The following is a 16209-nucleotide window of genomic DNA, read 5'->3' as shown; positions in this document are numbered from 1 at the left end:
AGCCGTCTGTCCCAGGCAGACAGGTTCCAGGGGCAGGGTGGGTCGGCAGTTTGGAGGAGAAACTGACGGTTGAAGATCTAGCATCACTGACGGAGAGGTGTCTGGCGTGACTCAGTGAGGAAGCTCATGTCATTAGAGAAAAGATAGCACTGGGCTTCCAGGGCGTAGAGGAGGGTTTCAAGGAGGGACCTTACGGATGTAAAGTGTTGCCAAGAGGTGAAGGGAAATGAGTGTTAAGAGGAAGCCATGGATTTTCAGTGAGGGAGGAGGGTCCTGGATCCTTAGGAGACTCTGACCATTGAGTTGAGAGGAGAGAAAGGAGGGAGCCAGCATCTTGGGATGGGAGGTGGAAGGGCTTAGGGGACAGGTGGTTTTGTTTGTTTTTTAATAACACAGGAGATTGGGACATTGTCGGAAACATCACGGAAAGATAGTGCAGAGAAAGATCCATAAAGAAGGAGAAATTGGGAATGCGAGGAGGAGGGAATGGGACCTGAGCGATGGGGCAGGTTGCCTCCTCTTTGTTCCTGTGGAATCTGTTCACAGCACCCAGTTAGCTAACTTGCGTTTCGTTTGTGTGTCCCCTCCCATCGCTTAGAGCTTCTCAAGGAAGCACCTTGCATTGTTCCCCATAAAATCCCTGCCGTCAGACGTGGTGCCAGTGATAAGGTGTAGCTGTGAATGAATGAAGGAGGACTCAAGCTCTACTGGTTAAGAGCACAGGCTCTCCTATCTGACCAACTTTAATTCAAATCTCTGCTCTGTCATCTAACCATGTGGTCTTGGACAAGTTGCTTTACCTGTTCAGGCCTCTTTCTTCATGTAAGCATATGGGGGTCATAGGATTGTGCAGGTAAATGTATCAAGATAATTCAGTTAAGTTTCTGCATCTGGCATAGAGTAAGAGCTTGATACCTGGAAGCTTTGGAAATGAACAGAATCATGAATGCAGATGATTTTAGAAGGGGATTGCTTGGTTTCAAGAACAAGAGGGCAGAGAGGAATGATGAGCAGGGTTGCAGGAGCATAGGTGGGGAACAGTGGCATGGGGAGTTGTCTCCTCAGAGAGGTGGGATGCCCTGTGCTCAGCTGGGAGCACTGGAAACCTTAGGCCCGGCCACCAAGGGGTGTGTTGTCATTACCCTATAAGGTGATACTTAGTGTGTCTTTGTGATGGACACAGTTGGCCTGGCCACAGAGCTCAGCCAGCTGGGAGACTTAGGAGGACTTAGCCTGTGGTTGGGAGAGTAGCCCGCAACTGACATGATTTGGGCCACATTGAATCCTGGGATCAGTCCATGGGTAGGACCTGGGGAGACCTTGGGGGCCTGGAGCACTAGAGAGATGCCGACAGCGGTTTCCATGGGAACAAGGGAGGAGGGGAATCCCAGGGTCAAGATCTGGGACGTAGAAGGTGTCCAGGGGATGACAGGGCATGTGCTCATGGGAAAACTTCAGGCCATTACAAGACATTGGACGGGACTCAGTGGGCAGTGTGGGCTTAAACGTCATGCCCTCCCCTGTAGTATAAAAACCGATTCCTTGGCCTCCACCTGCCTTGATTTCCTCATCTCTAACATAGTTTATAACCTATTTGAGAAGCAGGCATGCATCTGGATAGACAAATGCACTTTAAATAATGCGTGCCTTTAATCCTAGATTAGCAACTAGTAGGAGGATGCATCTGGCATAGAGTAAGAGCTTGATACCTGGAAACATTACATATATTTTAAAATATATGTAATGTATTTTAAAATATATGTAATGTTTATCTTTTCTTCCCTCCACAACTACCTGCTTTTCCGCAATCAAACTGCTCAAAGTTGACAAGATGATAGAAATTAATTTACATTGCATAGAAGTCACTGCTATTGGAATAAGCAACTCTGTGTGTCATTTAGAAATTAATTGGCTCAGACAAAGGCATGGGGTCCACAGGAAGACAGTGAATCCTATGGACATAGAGGGCAAATGGGCAGGATGGCCCTTTCAGAAAAGGGAAATGGGCAGGATGGTACCTTCACAAAAGGGATATGGGCGCTATTGGTTGGATGTCAACCATGTGCCAGCCACTGCAAACCCACTTAGAGGCCTTAGCCTTCTTCTCACCACAAGGACTTGTGTGCCATCCAAGCCTAGAATTCTCTGCTTTCCTGATCATGAGCTGTCTGTCACCTAGCATGGCCTGGCTTTTCTCTCCTTCCCACTGTGAGGCCTTGTCTTTTGTCTACCCCCAGTGGTGGTGATCCTGAGGGGACCTGAAGGCCAGGCCCAGGGATGGTTCTGTGCTCTGTGTCTATTCATGCATGCATCCCAGAAACACATTTGAATATTCACCAAGTGCTGGGCACTTTGCTAGGCATTATGACTCAGACGAGACCCTTAGCCTCCCAGAGTTTACATCTTTGTGACAGACATAAATCAATGACTAAGGCAATGGGTGGTAAATTGAGAGTGGGTCTGCAGTGTGGTGGAATGGGCTCTTCTGCTATGAGCCTTTGTATTCCTTCCCCTAGGAATGGGCACGCGCTCCTGGCATTCATGTTCTCGCGTCAGGAGGGCAAGTTGAACCGCCAGCAGACCATGGAGCTCGGCCACCACATCCTGAAGGCACACATTTTCAAGGTGAGATGCACACCAGCTTGGGGAAGGGTTTCTTTGTTGTCATTTTGAGGTTTTGCTTTGGAGATTTTAGAGAGCTCTGTCAGCCATCCAAGAAACACTCCACACACCTCAGCCCAAATGCAACCTCCTCCTGCCTCCCCTCTCCAAAAGTAACCACTGTTCTGACTCAGCCTGGGCATTTCCTTGCATCTTGCTATAGTTGATTGCTCAAGTGTATATCTGAGTGCTGGAGTTAAGTTTTACTTCTTCCCACCTTTAAATCTCTGATAAGTTTCTTTTTATCTAAAGGCTCCACTTTGTTCATTACTTTTTGTTTCCTTGTTATTGATTTGTCCGAGAACCTGAGTTCCTTGACCTGTGTGATTTTATACCACCTGGACTTTCTAACTGTGTGCTTGTTTTTCATGATGCAGTTTAACATGTTCCTCTTTCCCCTGGGTTTTCACAGGCTTAATCACATTGATCATTTTTTAGGATGTCAAGGTTCCAGTTGTAAGTTTCTTATATCAGGAGGCACAGCATTTGTGTTTGCTTCTCATTTTGTGGTGCCATCAGTCATTTCTGGTCACTGCCTGGACTTACTCATTCGCGGTTACACCTGGTGATTTTTTTATTTTTTTATTTTTATTTTTTTGAAATGAAGTCTCGCTCTGTTTGCCCAGGCTGGAGAGCAATGGTGCGATCATAGCTCACTGGGCTCAAGCAATCCTCTCACCTCAGCCTCCCAAGTAACTGGAACTACAGGCACGCATCACCTTGCGGGGCTCAGATGGTGATACTCTAATTCTGTCATTTATTCTTCCTCTAATTTACTTCCAACATGGCAAAACCTTGTCTCTACTAAAAATTAAAAAATTAGCTGGGAGTGGTGACATGTATCAGTAATCCCAGGTACTTGAGAGGCTGAGGCATGAGAATCACTTGAGCCTGAGAGGTGGAAGTTGAAGTGAGCTGAGATTGCACCACTGTACTTCCAGCCTGGGCGACACAGCAAGACTCTGACTCAAAAAAAGAGAAACTCTCATCTGCCATCTTTCTCCCCAGGCACACAGTTAACCTAGTGAAGACAGGCTGGTTCCTTGACCCTTGGTTTCAGGTAGTGAAAGCTCGCGTGTCCGGGCGTTCTTTGTGTGAGACCCTGTGCCTTCTGCGGGTATCTGCACCCTCTGCGGCAGATCTACTTTCAGAGTGACCCTGCAGGTGGGAACGAGATGCTCAGGCAGGTCTGTCTCTGATTGTTTCCAGGGCCTCAGTAAGAAGACGGGAATTTCTTCAAGCCATCTCCAAGCCCTGTGGATTGGCTATAGCACCGAGGGGCTGTCCGCCGCCCTGGCCTCTCTCAGGAATCTTTATACTCCCAACGTGAAGGTGAGCAACCTTCTGCACAGAGACCCGGAGACCCAGGCCTGGCCGGCTGCTGGCTGTTCCTCCAACAGCCCTGCTTCCCTCTGCCCTGGGTGGTGGTGAGAGGATGCAGAGGAGCTTCTAATGATGTGCTTCCCTGATCATGCAGGCTTGGGCACTCTATTACTCATTCTCCCAGAAGTTTAGCTTTTCTTTGGCAGAAAGATGTGGGTGGTCAGGGCTGCTCTGGGCACATGTGGTGACTGTTGCGCAGCAGATGTGATAAGGAAGCAATTTACAAAAGAGATCAAAGATCAGAGAGATTTCTAGGGAAAATGGGTTTTTTAAGTGTCCTGGGTTACTAATCTGGACCATCTCTTTAGAGTTCATGGGAAATTAAGCCTTGATGCGCGATGCATAGAGATAAGTACACAGAAAAACAATCATCAAGGTTTCATGTACACATATTTCTGCCTATGGAAAGGATGTCAGCATGGCCTTCTGTGGAGCCAAGAGCTTCTTCACTTCTTGGTTAGCGGCTGTCATGTCATGATGTTCTACTCAGCTTTTTAAGGTAGATTTTTCTTCCTGATGTCATGTAGCCTGGGAATCTGAAGCACACAGAGGCCAAGTGGCCTATTAAGGACACAAAGACAGTTAGTGTCCAGGCCTTTCAGCTGCAGGCCCTGATGTGTCCGGCTGCCTATGGAAGCTCTGGGGCAGTTTAGTGAGCCAGGTCTTCCTCCTGAATCACTCACATTGTTTTATCTTTCATTTCAGCTAAGAGTGTATCTTTTTGCTTCTCCATAACTAATGAAATTCTATAATCATAAGGAAGAAAGACAAGAATAAAAATGGCAATATCTGTTTTCATACTTTAATGAATTTCTGGGCATAGAATTTATTTTAATACAGTGATAAGTAAATGGGAAACATCTGTTGAGTACAAGTTTTTAAGACAGTAAATTTAAAGGTACAGCATAATAGTGTAATGAGCATGGCCCTCCTGGGATTATAAACTTTCCTCTTTAATGTATGTGTGATTTTAAGAGTTAATCATTTTTACTTCGTTTTGTAAAACTCCAGTGTCACATCTACACCATCCCCCAAATTATTTCTATAATGTGGTTATAGAATCTTAAGTCTTTTCATTATCCTTCCGTTTCTTGTATCTTTCAAGGTGGGGGGGAAGGTTTTCACAGGATCCTGAACAAATTACAGTAATTTTAAATTATGCATGCAATTAAGGAACTTTTTTTAGAGTGTCTTAAATGTTGTCGTACAAGAATGAATGTCATTTTGAACAATAATTGCAGTTTGCCACGTTGGTAGATTAAAGTGACTTGCTCTGGGATGATTACTTGGTAGATGGATTTTAGTTGCAGTGGCATGCCAGCAGTCTCTAACCATGTCATCTCCTGTGGCCAGGCCAGGATGAGCCAGCCTGGGCCCCGCTGGCCCACTGGGGTCCCATCCAGCCAGTGGTTTTGTTGCACCATCTCATAGGCTGTGGCCTCAGGAGGATTTAGGTTGCAATTCTTTTCTCAGCTGACAACAGAAAGGAGAGGAGAACAAGAGCTAGGCGTGGCCTTTGGCCCAACTTCCTTTGGCTGGGAGATCCAGTCATATCCTGCATCATAGTCGGAAAGGACACATTTAAAAACAACTGTGCTTGTGTGAGCTTCCAGTGTACTTAGTGGGAATGTTGATGCAGCCCCATGACAACCCTGGCCAAACCTCTTCTCATCCTCATGATGGTATTGCCTTGCATACCCCCACCTCCCTTCCTGTTTTCATTAAATCCAGAAGTTGAGAGATACCACCACTTCCGAGTGTTGTCCAAGGAGAGCTTCTGTGATCATGATCGGAAAATGTCCATATTGTTGGGGGAAAATCTATAGGATTAGTTATTTAAACGGGCTCCTTCAGCGCAGTGCATTCTCAGCCAGGACTGCTGCCTCTGCTGCCTGACTGCTCTGTGACCATCATTAGCTTTGTGCTTAGCACTCAGCTCTGCCTTACTCCCTCTGAGCCCTGGCTTTCTCACCTATAAAGTGGAGACACAAAAGAGACTGTGTCTCGAGTGATGAGAAACCTTACTGAGATGTTAAAGTTACTGGGAACATACTTGGCATTTATTATGTTTACATGAATTCTTGTTAGTGCTTTGCCTCATCTCTGGAAACTGGTTCTGCTGTGGGCACCTGGGAACTTCTGGATGTGTCGGTTGGTGCTTGTTAACAAGAGCTGCCTACCTTGAGGATGTGATGGTTGCAGGTGACTTACCTCTGCCCTCAACTTGGCATGAGGTGTCCCTGCTGCTCTGTGCTGGTGAACAACCCAGGGTGGGCATGCAGGGTGATGTGGACAGGAGGGCAGAGCTCCCTCCTGTGCCTTCCAGAGGTCAGGGACATGAGTTCTTGTCGTTTCTGAAGACTCCATGAAAGATTGATTATAACATCGATTAATGTTTATTTAGCATGTACAGGATGCTGAGTGCTGTGCTAAATGCCTGATGCACATGTATATACATACTTTTTTTACACATTGATTTTTTTTTTTAATTATTATACTTTGAGTTCTAGGGTACATGTGCATAACGTGAGGGATTGCATTGGGATTTATACCTGATGTAAATGAAGAGTTGATGGGTGCTTACACATTGATTTTTAATCTTTATAACCACCAAGTGAAGTGAAACTTTTATCCTCGTTTTTTCAGATGAGAAAACTGAGGGCAGTTGATAACGTTCCAAAATCACACAGCTGGAAGGGTTCCTGACATTCAGCAAGCCCTTGCTCTGCAGGTGCCTTTATCACTTGATGTGTTTACAGCCCTGGCTGCCAGCTAAAATCACCTGGGAGCTCTGGGTACCACAGCCCCAGCCCCAGTTAAGTCAGAATCTCCAAGAGTGGGGCCAGGGTATTGGAAACTTTCAAGCTCCCAGGTGGTTTCAGCATGCATCAAGGTTAAGAACCATAGTTTGGGGGAAGATGATGGAGGGTTAAGTGGTAAAAACAACTACAGCCTTACACCAACAAAGGAACATGTTTTTCCCAGAAGCAGATGACGTGTGAATTGATGACATCTTTAGGAAACCTGCCCTGAGCACATGCCTTCCAGGTAAACTCTTGTAAGGGATTCATCATGGCACTCCAAGTGTACCTTCCACTATTATTAGCAAAAGAGTACCTGTTAGAATAGGATGACATGCTGCTGTTTTCTTAGGTGGCACCTAAAGCACAGAGAGGTCGAGGAATTTTCTGAAAATCACACGGTAGGTTAGTTTAGGGGCTGGTTGAGAACTCATACCACTTAATCCTTTATCTTTTAGGCTCATGGATCTCAAGAAGGTATGGGGTTGATGGGGGAGGAAAGAATGTAACTGTCTGGCAGAATCATCCAGGGAATTTACGAATGATCCTGCCCGTCCTGTGGCTATCAGAGTCTGGTGTGCCCCTTGCGGCGTTGCACGTATTGTCCAGACATGTGTATCTTCTGTGTTCCTCTTGCTGAGGACTGGTTTCATCGGCCTTAATAAAATCCTCACGTATTTCTTCAGCATAATCTGATTCTGTCCACACTAACAGTTATTCAAAGGGATTTTAAAGACACTTTTATTATTTAATTTTAAATTTTTTTTTTTTTTGAGATGGAGTTTTGCTCTTGTTGCCAAGGCTGGAGTACAATGGCGTGATCTTGGCTCACTGCAACCTTCGCCTCCTGGGTTCAAGTGATTCTCCTGCCTCAGCCTCCCGAGTAGCTGAGATTACAGGCGCGTGCCACCACAACCAGCTAATTTTTGTATTTTAGAGACTTGGTTTCACCATATTGGCCAGGCTGGTCTCAAACTCCTGACCTCAGGTGATCCACACACCTTGGTCTCCCAAAGTGCTGGGATTATAGGCATGAGCCACCACGCCTGGCCACACTTTTATTAATGTTGTAGTGTAATGCAATCTTAAAATGCTTTTGAATTAGATCAGAGTCTGGTGGCATTTTAAAAAGCAAGCCTATATAGATCTGTAAAGAAGGCTCGGTGGGGATTAATTAGGTCATTTGCCTGAAGTTGCCCATGAAATAGCAGTGTTAGGACATGACACCCTTTCTGATCTCTCATCTGTTCCTCCACGAGTACAAGTTGACAACGAGACCCTAGAGGCTGGGTTGGTGCTCACCTGGATCTGGCTAGACAGTGGTCTCTCTGATGGGGTAAACAGCGGGGTGGTCGTCAGGTGGTCGGCTGACTCCTCAGGGCCTCCTTGTCACTTGCAAACGGCCTGTTCTTCCTTAAATGTAGGTGGCAGTCCCAGCAGTGTGAAGAACCTGATGTGTAGGCCATCCCCATCCATGGAGGGGCTCTGTTTGCTTTTCTTCTCTGTGAACTTCTGTATTGTAGAACCAGAGTCTGGTGCAGTGGACTAAGCAGGAAAACAGAGCATGCTGAGGGATAGAAAGGGCCCGGGTGCATGCACAGGTGTGTACATGGAGGCAGGGTACTCTCTCCCCTGTGTCCCGGCACTGGAACAGAACCCTGCAGGAAGTGATCCTGTGGCATCTATATGTATGGAATGGGCATTCCAGTTAGGGAACTAAAAGGGGTAGAGGCCACGAGGCTGGCCTTGCCTGGCATCGTCACAGCACATGCTGAGTCCAAGGTGGCTGCAGTGAGGGAAGGATTCTGCAGAGAAGATCAGAGAGGAAGCTGGAGACCTGAATCACATAGGGGTAAGCTTCAGTAGCCAAGACATCTTCAAATTTGACACCTGGGGTTCTAACCTGTCGCTATGCCATTGTGAGTTATGGTTTTACCACCTGGTAGTATAATTTTCCAGACCCATCTGTTTGTAAATATTCTGTTTGTCAGCTACTCTTGTGGACACGTATCACTGAAATATCCTGAATTTTTTATGCCTTGTCGTCTCTCTGTATCTTTTAATGATCCCCATGTGTCTCTAGTCAATAAATGACAGTCTCTGTGGTTTTCACATTTAGTGGGCAGGTGGAGGACCTGCCAGGCTTTGGCAAGGGCAGTGATTGATGTGGGTCAGGACCATTGAAGTGAGCCTTTGAAAGAAACACACTGGACATCTTAACAGCTGTTAAAGGAGCATCATTTTTATCTAATGATCTGGAGATCTGAAAGAAAAAATATTAATATACCTAAAATTTGCATATGTTCAGTGATTTTATTTTAAAACCTGGAGATGTAAAGGTTTTCCCAATACCTAGATCCAAGGAGATTACTAACTGAGGAATATAGTAATTAGTGGAAGCAGCACATTATTTTCTAGCAGTGTTATGCTGCTGACAATCCTGGCACATGTGGACATTGCCATATTTTCTGTTTCTTTTAGGAACACATCCCCATAAAGTATTTGTATTTACTTTTGGCCTTATGTCACTATTAACACCATGACTGTTTTTTTTCTTTTTTAAAAAATTTTTTATAAAGATGGGGTCTTGCCATGTTGCCCAGATTGGTTTCAAACTCCTGAGCTCAAGCAGTCCTCCCTCCTCAGCCTCCTAAAATACTGGCATTACAGTTGTGAGCCCCTGTACCCAGCCACAGTTATTACTTCATTGCCAGGAAAATGAATTTCCTGGTTTTGTTGAAGTTAAACAGTGATTTTTCAAATTGTGGTTCCCCAAACCAAGAGTGTCAATATCAACGGGGAACTCGTTAAAAATGTACCACCCAGATATAATGAATCAGAAATCAGGGTGGGGCCCAAGAAATTGCAGTTGTTTAGTTTTTTTTGTTTTTGTGTTTTTGTTTTTGTTTTTGTTTTGTTTTGTTTTTGAGACGGAGTCTTGCTCTGTCCCCCAGGCTGGAGTGCAGTGATGTGATCTTACCTCACTGCAGCCTCCGCCTCCTGCATTCAAGCGATTCTCCTGTGTCAGTCTCCTGAATATCTGGGATACAGGCGTGCGCCACCACGCCAGCTAAATTTTGTATTTTTAGTAGAGATGGGGTTTCACCATGTTGTCCAGGCTGGTCTCGACCTCCTAACTGCAGGTGATCCACCCTCCTCAGCCTCTCAAAGTGCTGGGATTACAGGCGTGAGCCACCGTGCCTGGCCATTTGTTTAGTTTTTATTTTTAATTGTGGTTAAAAAACACATAAAAGGAAATTTACCATCTTAACCATTTTTAAGTGTGCAATTCAGTAGTGTTAACAATACTCACATTGTTGTGTGATAGATCTTCAGTACTTGTCATATTGCAAAATTAAAACTCTGTATCCCTTAAGCAACAACTGTCATTTCTCCCTGTGCCCAGGCCCAGAAACCTTCATTCTACTGTCTATGAATTTGACTACTGTATATATCTCATAAGTGGTATCACACAGTATTTGTTCTTTTACATCTGGCTTGTTTCACTTATCTCATTTCCCCAAGGTTTACCCATATTGTCACATATGGCAGGATTTTCTCCCTTTGTAAGACTGAGTAATAATCCATTGTATGTATATGTACCACATTTTCTTCATCCACTGATGAACATTGAGGTTGCATCTACCTCTTGGCTGTTGTGAATAATGCTGCAATTAACATGAGTGTGCAAATATGTCTTTGAAATCCTGCTTTCAGTTCTTTTGGATATATACTCAGAAGTGGGATGGCTGATCACATGGCCATTCTATTGTTATTTTTTGCTGTTATTTTTGTTTTTGAGACTGAGCCTCACTCTGTCGCCAGGCTGGAGTGCAGTGGTGCAATCTCAGCTCACTGCAACCTCCACCTCCCAGGTTCAAGCGATTCTCCTGCCTCAGCAACCCAAGTAGCTGAGATTGCAGGCGTGCACCACTATGTGTAGCTAATTTTTGTATTTTTAGTAGAGATGGGGTTTCACCATGTTAGCCAGATGGTCTCGATCTCCTGACCTCGTGATCTGCCCACCTTGGCCTCCCAAAGTGCTGGAATTACAGGCGTGAGCCACCGCACCTGTCCTCTACTGAATTTTTTAATTAAATTTTTGTTTTTAATTTTCAGATCAGGGCCTTGCTGTGTTGTCCAGGCTAGAGGGCAGCAGGCTATTCACAGGCATGATCATAGTGCACTACAGCCTCAAACTCCTGGCCCCAAGCAATCCTCCCACCTCAGCTTCCTGAGTAGCTGGGGTTACAGCCACGTGCCTGGGGCAGTAGTTCTATTTTTAATCTTTGAGGAACCATCTTACTGTTTCCCAGTAAGCTACACTATTTTACATTCCCACCAATGAGAATGTGCATTGTTAATGTATTCCCAGGTGATACTGGTGCACATTCAAGTTTGAGAACCACTGGATTAAAATGATACTGAAAATTGAGAATACTGCCCATTTCCGTAAATGTTTAGATGACATACATGTGACAGTCTTGTTGGGGGGCCTTGTCCAACAGGTGAGCCGTCTCCTGATTTTGGGAGGGGCCAACGTGAACTACAGGACAGAAGTGTTAAATAATGCCCCAATCCTGTGCGTCCAGTCTCACCTTGGCCACGAGGAAGTTGTCACTCTGCTCCTGGAATTTGGTGCCTGCCTGGACGGAACATCGGAGAACGGCATGACTGCCCTCTGTTACGCAGCAGCTGCCGGCCACATGAAGCTGGTGTGTCTGCTGACCAAGAAGGGAGCGAGGGTAAGCGGCAGCCTGCTCTTTTGGGGCTCGGGCAGGGAAATGGCTTCATCTCATTGCTAGAATTGTTATCTGCTGGACCAGACTCTCTTGTCTCTGAAACTATAGCATACACAGAAAGGGTCGGGCTCCCGGGATTGGTCACTTTGTAATGTGCCTGACTGGGGCAGCCTCAGAGAGGTGTGTTTGCTCATACATAGCAACTCTGCTTCATGTTGTCCAGGGGAAGGCAGAATTCCAGGGAGACTCTGGATCCTAGCCACATAAGGAGGGCCAGCCTTTAAAAAGCCTGCAAGTATTGACCTAGAAAGCACCGAGATTGGTTTAAAATATTTTAAATGTTTGCTTTTTTCCCCTTTCTTCTTCTTATCCCATTTTATGTCCTTTTAAAACAGTAAGATGAATTCCATGAACTCATGAAGAAGCCATGTGCCTGAGCTGCAGGAACTAGAGTGCCTGGAATCTTCATCTGTTCACTTGCCAGCTCTAGGGTATTGGGCAAGTTATTGAGCCTATATACGACTCAGGCTTCTTATCTGTAAAATGGGCATAACAGCAGTCCCTACCACAGGGCTGTCGAGTAAGCATTCAGTCATATATGAAATAAGTATGTATTACTCTACAAGTTACTCTAGAGTCGTCAGCTTTCTTTTTTGTTTTGACAGAGTCTCACTGTCGCTCAGTCTGGAGTGCAGTGGCATGAGCTCAGCTCACTGCAACCTCCCCCTCCCAGGTTTAAGTGATTCTCCTGCTTCATCCTCCAAGTAGCTGGGACTACAGGCACACACCACCATGCCTGGTTAATTTTTGTATTTTTAGTACAGATGGGGTTCACCATGTTGGCCAGGCTGGTCTCAAACTCCTGACCTCACATGATCTGCCTGCCTTGGCCTCCCAAACTGTTGAGATTATAGATGTGAGCCACCACGTCTGGCCAGGAGCTGTCAGCTTTAATAGGGTGAATGAGAATGATATCGGGCTCACAGTAAATGTTAGATTTACTGGAAGCAATTTTTTGGGAAATGTGTCTTTTGAATAACAATAGAGATAAACTGCTAATTATCTTTTATCTTTTAATTAGGATATTTAAAGTTCAAAAAAAATAGGCTTATAACAGCTATGGGAGCTTTATTTTTTTCTCTCCAATCCAACATTTGGGACATACATAAACTTCAGTTCATGGAGAAGGGAAATGTGTGGCTAAGCCTTTGGGGTGGGTACGTTACTGCTGCACATCACTGCACCTCCATTTACGGATCCCAGCTGTGCTTTACACTTTATTCTGAGGCCAGCAGGCCTCCCCCCATCACAGCTGAAAGCTCGGGAGTAGGAAGCTGAGTGCTATTTTGGGGGGCTCTGGCAAAGCCTCTGAATGAGGGTACAGGGCATCCCCAGATTTGGCAGGCATGCAAGGCTAGGCCCTGGGCTCCACTCCCAGGCCCAGTACTCTGGGGTTTAGACAGGGCATGAAGGGCTGCCACTGCTTTGGGGCCTTGAGGAGGTGTATGGCACTCACTCACTCTTTCTGCCTAGCTGGCCTGCCCTGACTTTGTGGCCACCCCCCCTTTACTTGCCAGCATGCCCAGGCCACCGACCTGCATAAGGCCTCCTTCCCAATCAGATGCCACTTGGACTCTTTTCCTGCCCTTCCACACTCAGCTGATTTTCCACATCCCTCTCTTTCTTTGGATCCCCTGGCTCAGTGACCAGAGAGCGGCTTTTCTCCCCCAAATTATAGCTTGTCACAGCAGACTTAGAATGCCCCACCCAAGCTACCAAAGTCAGGAAGTACAGGGCTTTGTCCGAGGGTTTAGTGTGTGTCTCCATACATACTCACAAGAGAATTAGGAGCTTTGTGTAGTTTGCTGCAGGGACATGGGATTAAGGAGAGAGTTTTGTGACCGAGTCTTGCAAAGGGAACCTGAGGCCTGGAATGGTACATTCATTACTGTCTGGAAGTAATCCAGACTAAGGTTCTATGTTCTCCAGAAAGACAAGTCAGAATGTGAACCCCATGTATGCTTACAGGGAGTGGGGTTTACACACAGTTAGGCTTATAACAGCTATGGGAGCTTTATTTTTTTTCTCTCAAATCCAACATTTGGGACATACATAAACTTCAGTTCATGGAGAAGGGCAATGTGTGGCTAAGCCTTTGCGGTGGGTACGTTACTGCTGCACATCACTGCACCTCCATTTACAGATCCCAGCTGTGCTTTACACTTATAACAGCTTATGGTGTATCCACATGCTCAGAGGGAAAGTAGTGCTCAGCCATAACCTTCCCCCACTCCTGCCCCCAGGTGGACCACTTGGATAAGAAGGGCCAGTGTGCGCTTGTCCACAGTGCCCTACGGGGCCATGGTGACATTCTCCAGTACCTGCTGACCTGTGAGTGGTCGCCAGGTCCTCCCCAGCCAGGCGCCCTGAGGAAGAACCACGCCCTGCAGCAGGCACTGACCGCAGCCGCCAGCATGGGCCACAGCTCGGTGAGTGGGGCAGGGGTTTCCCCACTGGGAAACTAGAAGCTGTAGCTCAGCAAGTCAGTTGACAAACCGAAGGACTGAAAGAATGAGGATTCCAAGAACTAGCAGTTGGCATTGACCACCTGCAGTAGAAGGTCTTCTACGGGCATCGCATTCTTCTCATGAGTGACAGTGCACACTCCTGTGCACATGTGATGGGGACAGGCAGGCTTGTTCTTCTGTGGGAAGCCTTTTGATGACATTAACTCTCAGCTCTTGCTCATGTCTCTCCCCCTTCCCTGCTCTGCCCTCTAGACCTGCTGTTTTACATTTTTTCCCCTTTGATTCATTCTTCTGTCCTTGTGTTCATTTAAAAATAATCACATAGAATCCTGATTCTAAAATCGTTCCTGAGTATTTGAAGGATTTTTAAAAATAGAACTTTAATGCTTTGATAGCACGCAAGAATGCTTGTCATTTACAGCTCCTCCACTGAATGAAAACTCCATGCGGTAGTTAAATAGAGCATTTATTTCTGACAGATGTTGGTATTCCTCAGTTTGAAGATTTAATTGTCAACCTCCTGACCTGTGTGTCTTGGCTTTCTTTATCTGTGAATTTAATAACGTTTTGCTCGCGCCCTCCTGTGTATTTCTCACTCTGAATTATCTTCAGGCAATTAGAGGTGCCAGTATTTGGTAAGATTCTTTTTCCAAAATGACTTTAGTAAATTTGAGTGCGAAGCTGGCTGGCTGACTTTGGCATTCAAAACTCATGGGCAGACACACACACAAGCATGAAATAGTGGCTGGCTAATTTCTGGCATTTAAAACATTAAACACACACACACACACACATATATATACACACAGAGAGAGACTGTTAAACACACATATGAAAATATAGATGTTTTCCTTTTTTTAAGTGTGAAAAGTCGTCATTGGAAGGACCATGAATGCCTAGGAATGACCTTTGTCTTAACCCGTGCAAACCCCCTTGTTTTAAAGCTTGTTGGGAGGAAATGCTGAGCGAAAACCACCTCAGCACAGCCAGTAGGGTGAAAAAAGCAGGGTTTGTTCACCACAAGACTTGGATGGTTTGTTAGTTTCCTAATGCTGTTATTACAAATGGATGTAAACTTAGTGGCTTAAAGTAGCACACACTTACTCTTAGAATTCTGGAGGTCAGAAGTCTAAAATCACACTATTGGGAGGCCAGCCTTCCTTCTGAAGTCTCTAGGGGAGAACCTGTCTCCTTGCTTTTTCTCACTTCTTGAAGCCACCTGTATTTTTTAGCTCGTGTACCCTTCCTCCATCTCCAGAGTGCCTTACTTTCATCTTAGCCTCTGTCATCTCATTTCCTCTGTCCTCTGACCTGGACTCCTCCTGTCCCTCTTAAGAGGATGGTTGTGATTTATTAGATCAGATGTGTATCAGATATAGACCTTGATGATTTGAGATAATCGCCCCGTTTCAAGGTTCATAATCACATCTGCAATTCCTTCTTGCCCTGTAAGGTCACATTCGCAGGCTTTGGGGATTGGGATGTAGACATCTTTGGGGGCCATTATTCAGCCTACCACAAAGGGTGTGGGCTAGGAGACTGGAAGGTGGCTTTGTCATGTTCTCCCATTGCTTGCTGCTGTTGCTCAGGGTGAACTCTGGCTCAGGTCCAGGGCACAGATGCTTCATCTCCCTGCAAGCCAGGATTCCTGCCTCCATACCTGTGACCTGACCCACCCTTTGACAGGAAGAGTCTCATAAGGGAAAAAGAATACTGCTACCAGTAGAAAATGTATTTGAACCATACTTTGTAAAAATTTTGAAAAAGGTATATTGCCTTGTTTTCCTTCCTTGTGAAAAATTGATTCACTATCTTGTGATTTATGCAGAAACTGCACTTGGTGTGATCTGCCGTGTCCTTTGTTGATGAGGCTGGCATATTTGGGTCATGTTGGAATTCATTAGAATTCTGAGTACCTAGTAATCCTGAACCATGTTGCTGAAATTCAGAGATTTTTTAAAATTATTCTTCAACTGAAAGTGTGAATAGCATATGAATTATGCTTCAAAACAGTTTTCATTATATTTTTCTCTCCTTGTGTAGCGTGAGATAATGGTTAAAAAACAACACACTCTCTCCTTTGATACATGGGCT

General features: G+C 45.4%; 1 protein-coding gene across 10 annotated transcripts in view; it reads left to right on the top strand.

The window, feature by feature from the left end:
- Positions 1 to 16209, top strand: part of TANC1 (tetratricopeptide repeat, ankyrin repeat and coiled-coil containing 1) — a 265598-nt gene that overhangs the window by 214901 nt on the left and 34488 nt on the right. For 9 of the 10 annotated variants that reach the window (XM_050751850.1, XM_050751849.1, XM_050751844.1 and 6 more), the window contains 4 exons: positions 2517 to 2625; positions 3871 to 3993; positions 11354 to 11590; positions 13891 to 14076. In XM_050751850.1, coding sequence (XP_050607807.1) covers positions 2517 to 2625; positions 3871 to 3993; positions 11354 to 11590; positions 13891 to 14076 — 655 coding nt within the window. The remainder of the gene's footprint in view (positions 1 to 2516; positions 2626 to 3870; positions 3994 to 11353; positions 11591 to 13890; positions 14077 to 16209) is intronic. The other variant, XM_050751845.1, reaches the window with a different exon arrangement.

Source organism: Macaca thibetana, chromosome 12, assembly GCF_024542745.1.
Source record: "Macaca thibetana thibetana isolate TM-01 chromosome 12, ASM2454274v1, whole genome shotgun sequence".
Classification (NCBI taxonomy): Eukaryota; Metazoa; Chordata; class Mammalia; order Primates; family Cercopithecidae; genus Macaca; species Macaca thibetana.
Note: the sequence above shows the minus strand (reverse complement) of the source record. Positions and strands in the feature narration are given on the sequence as shown.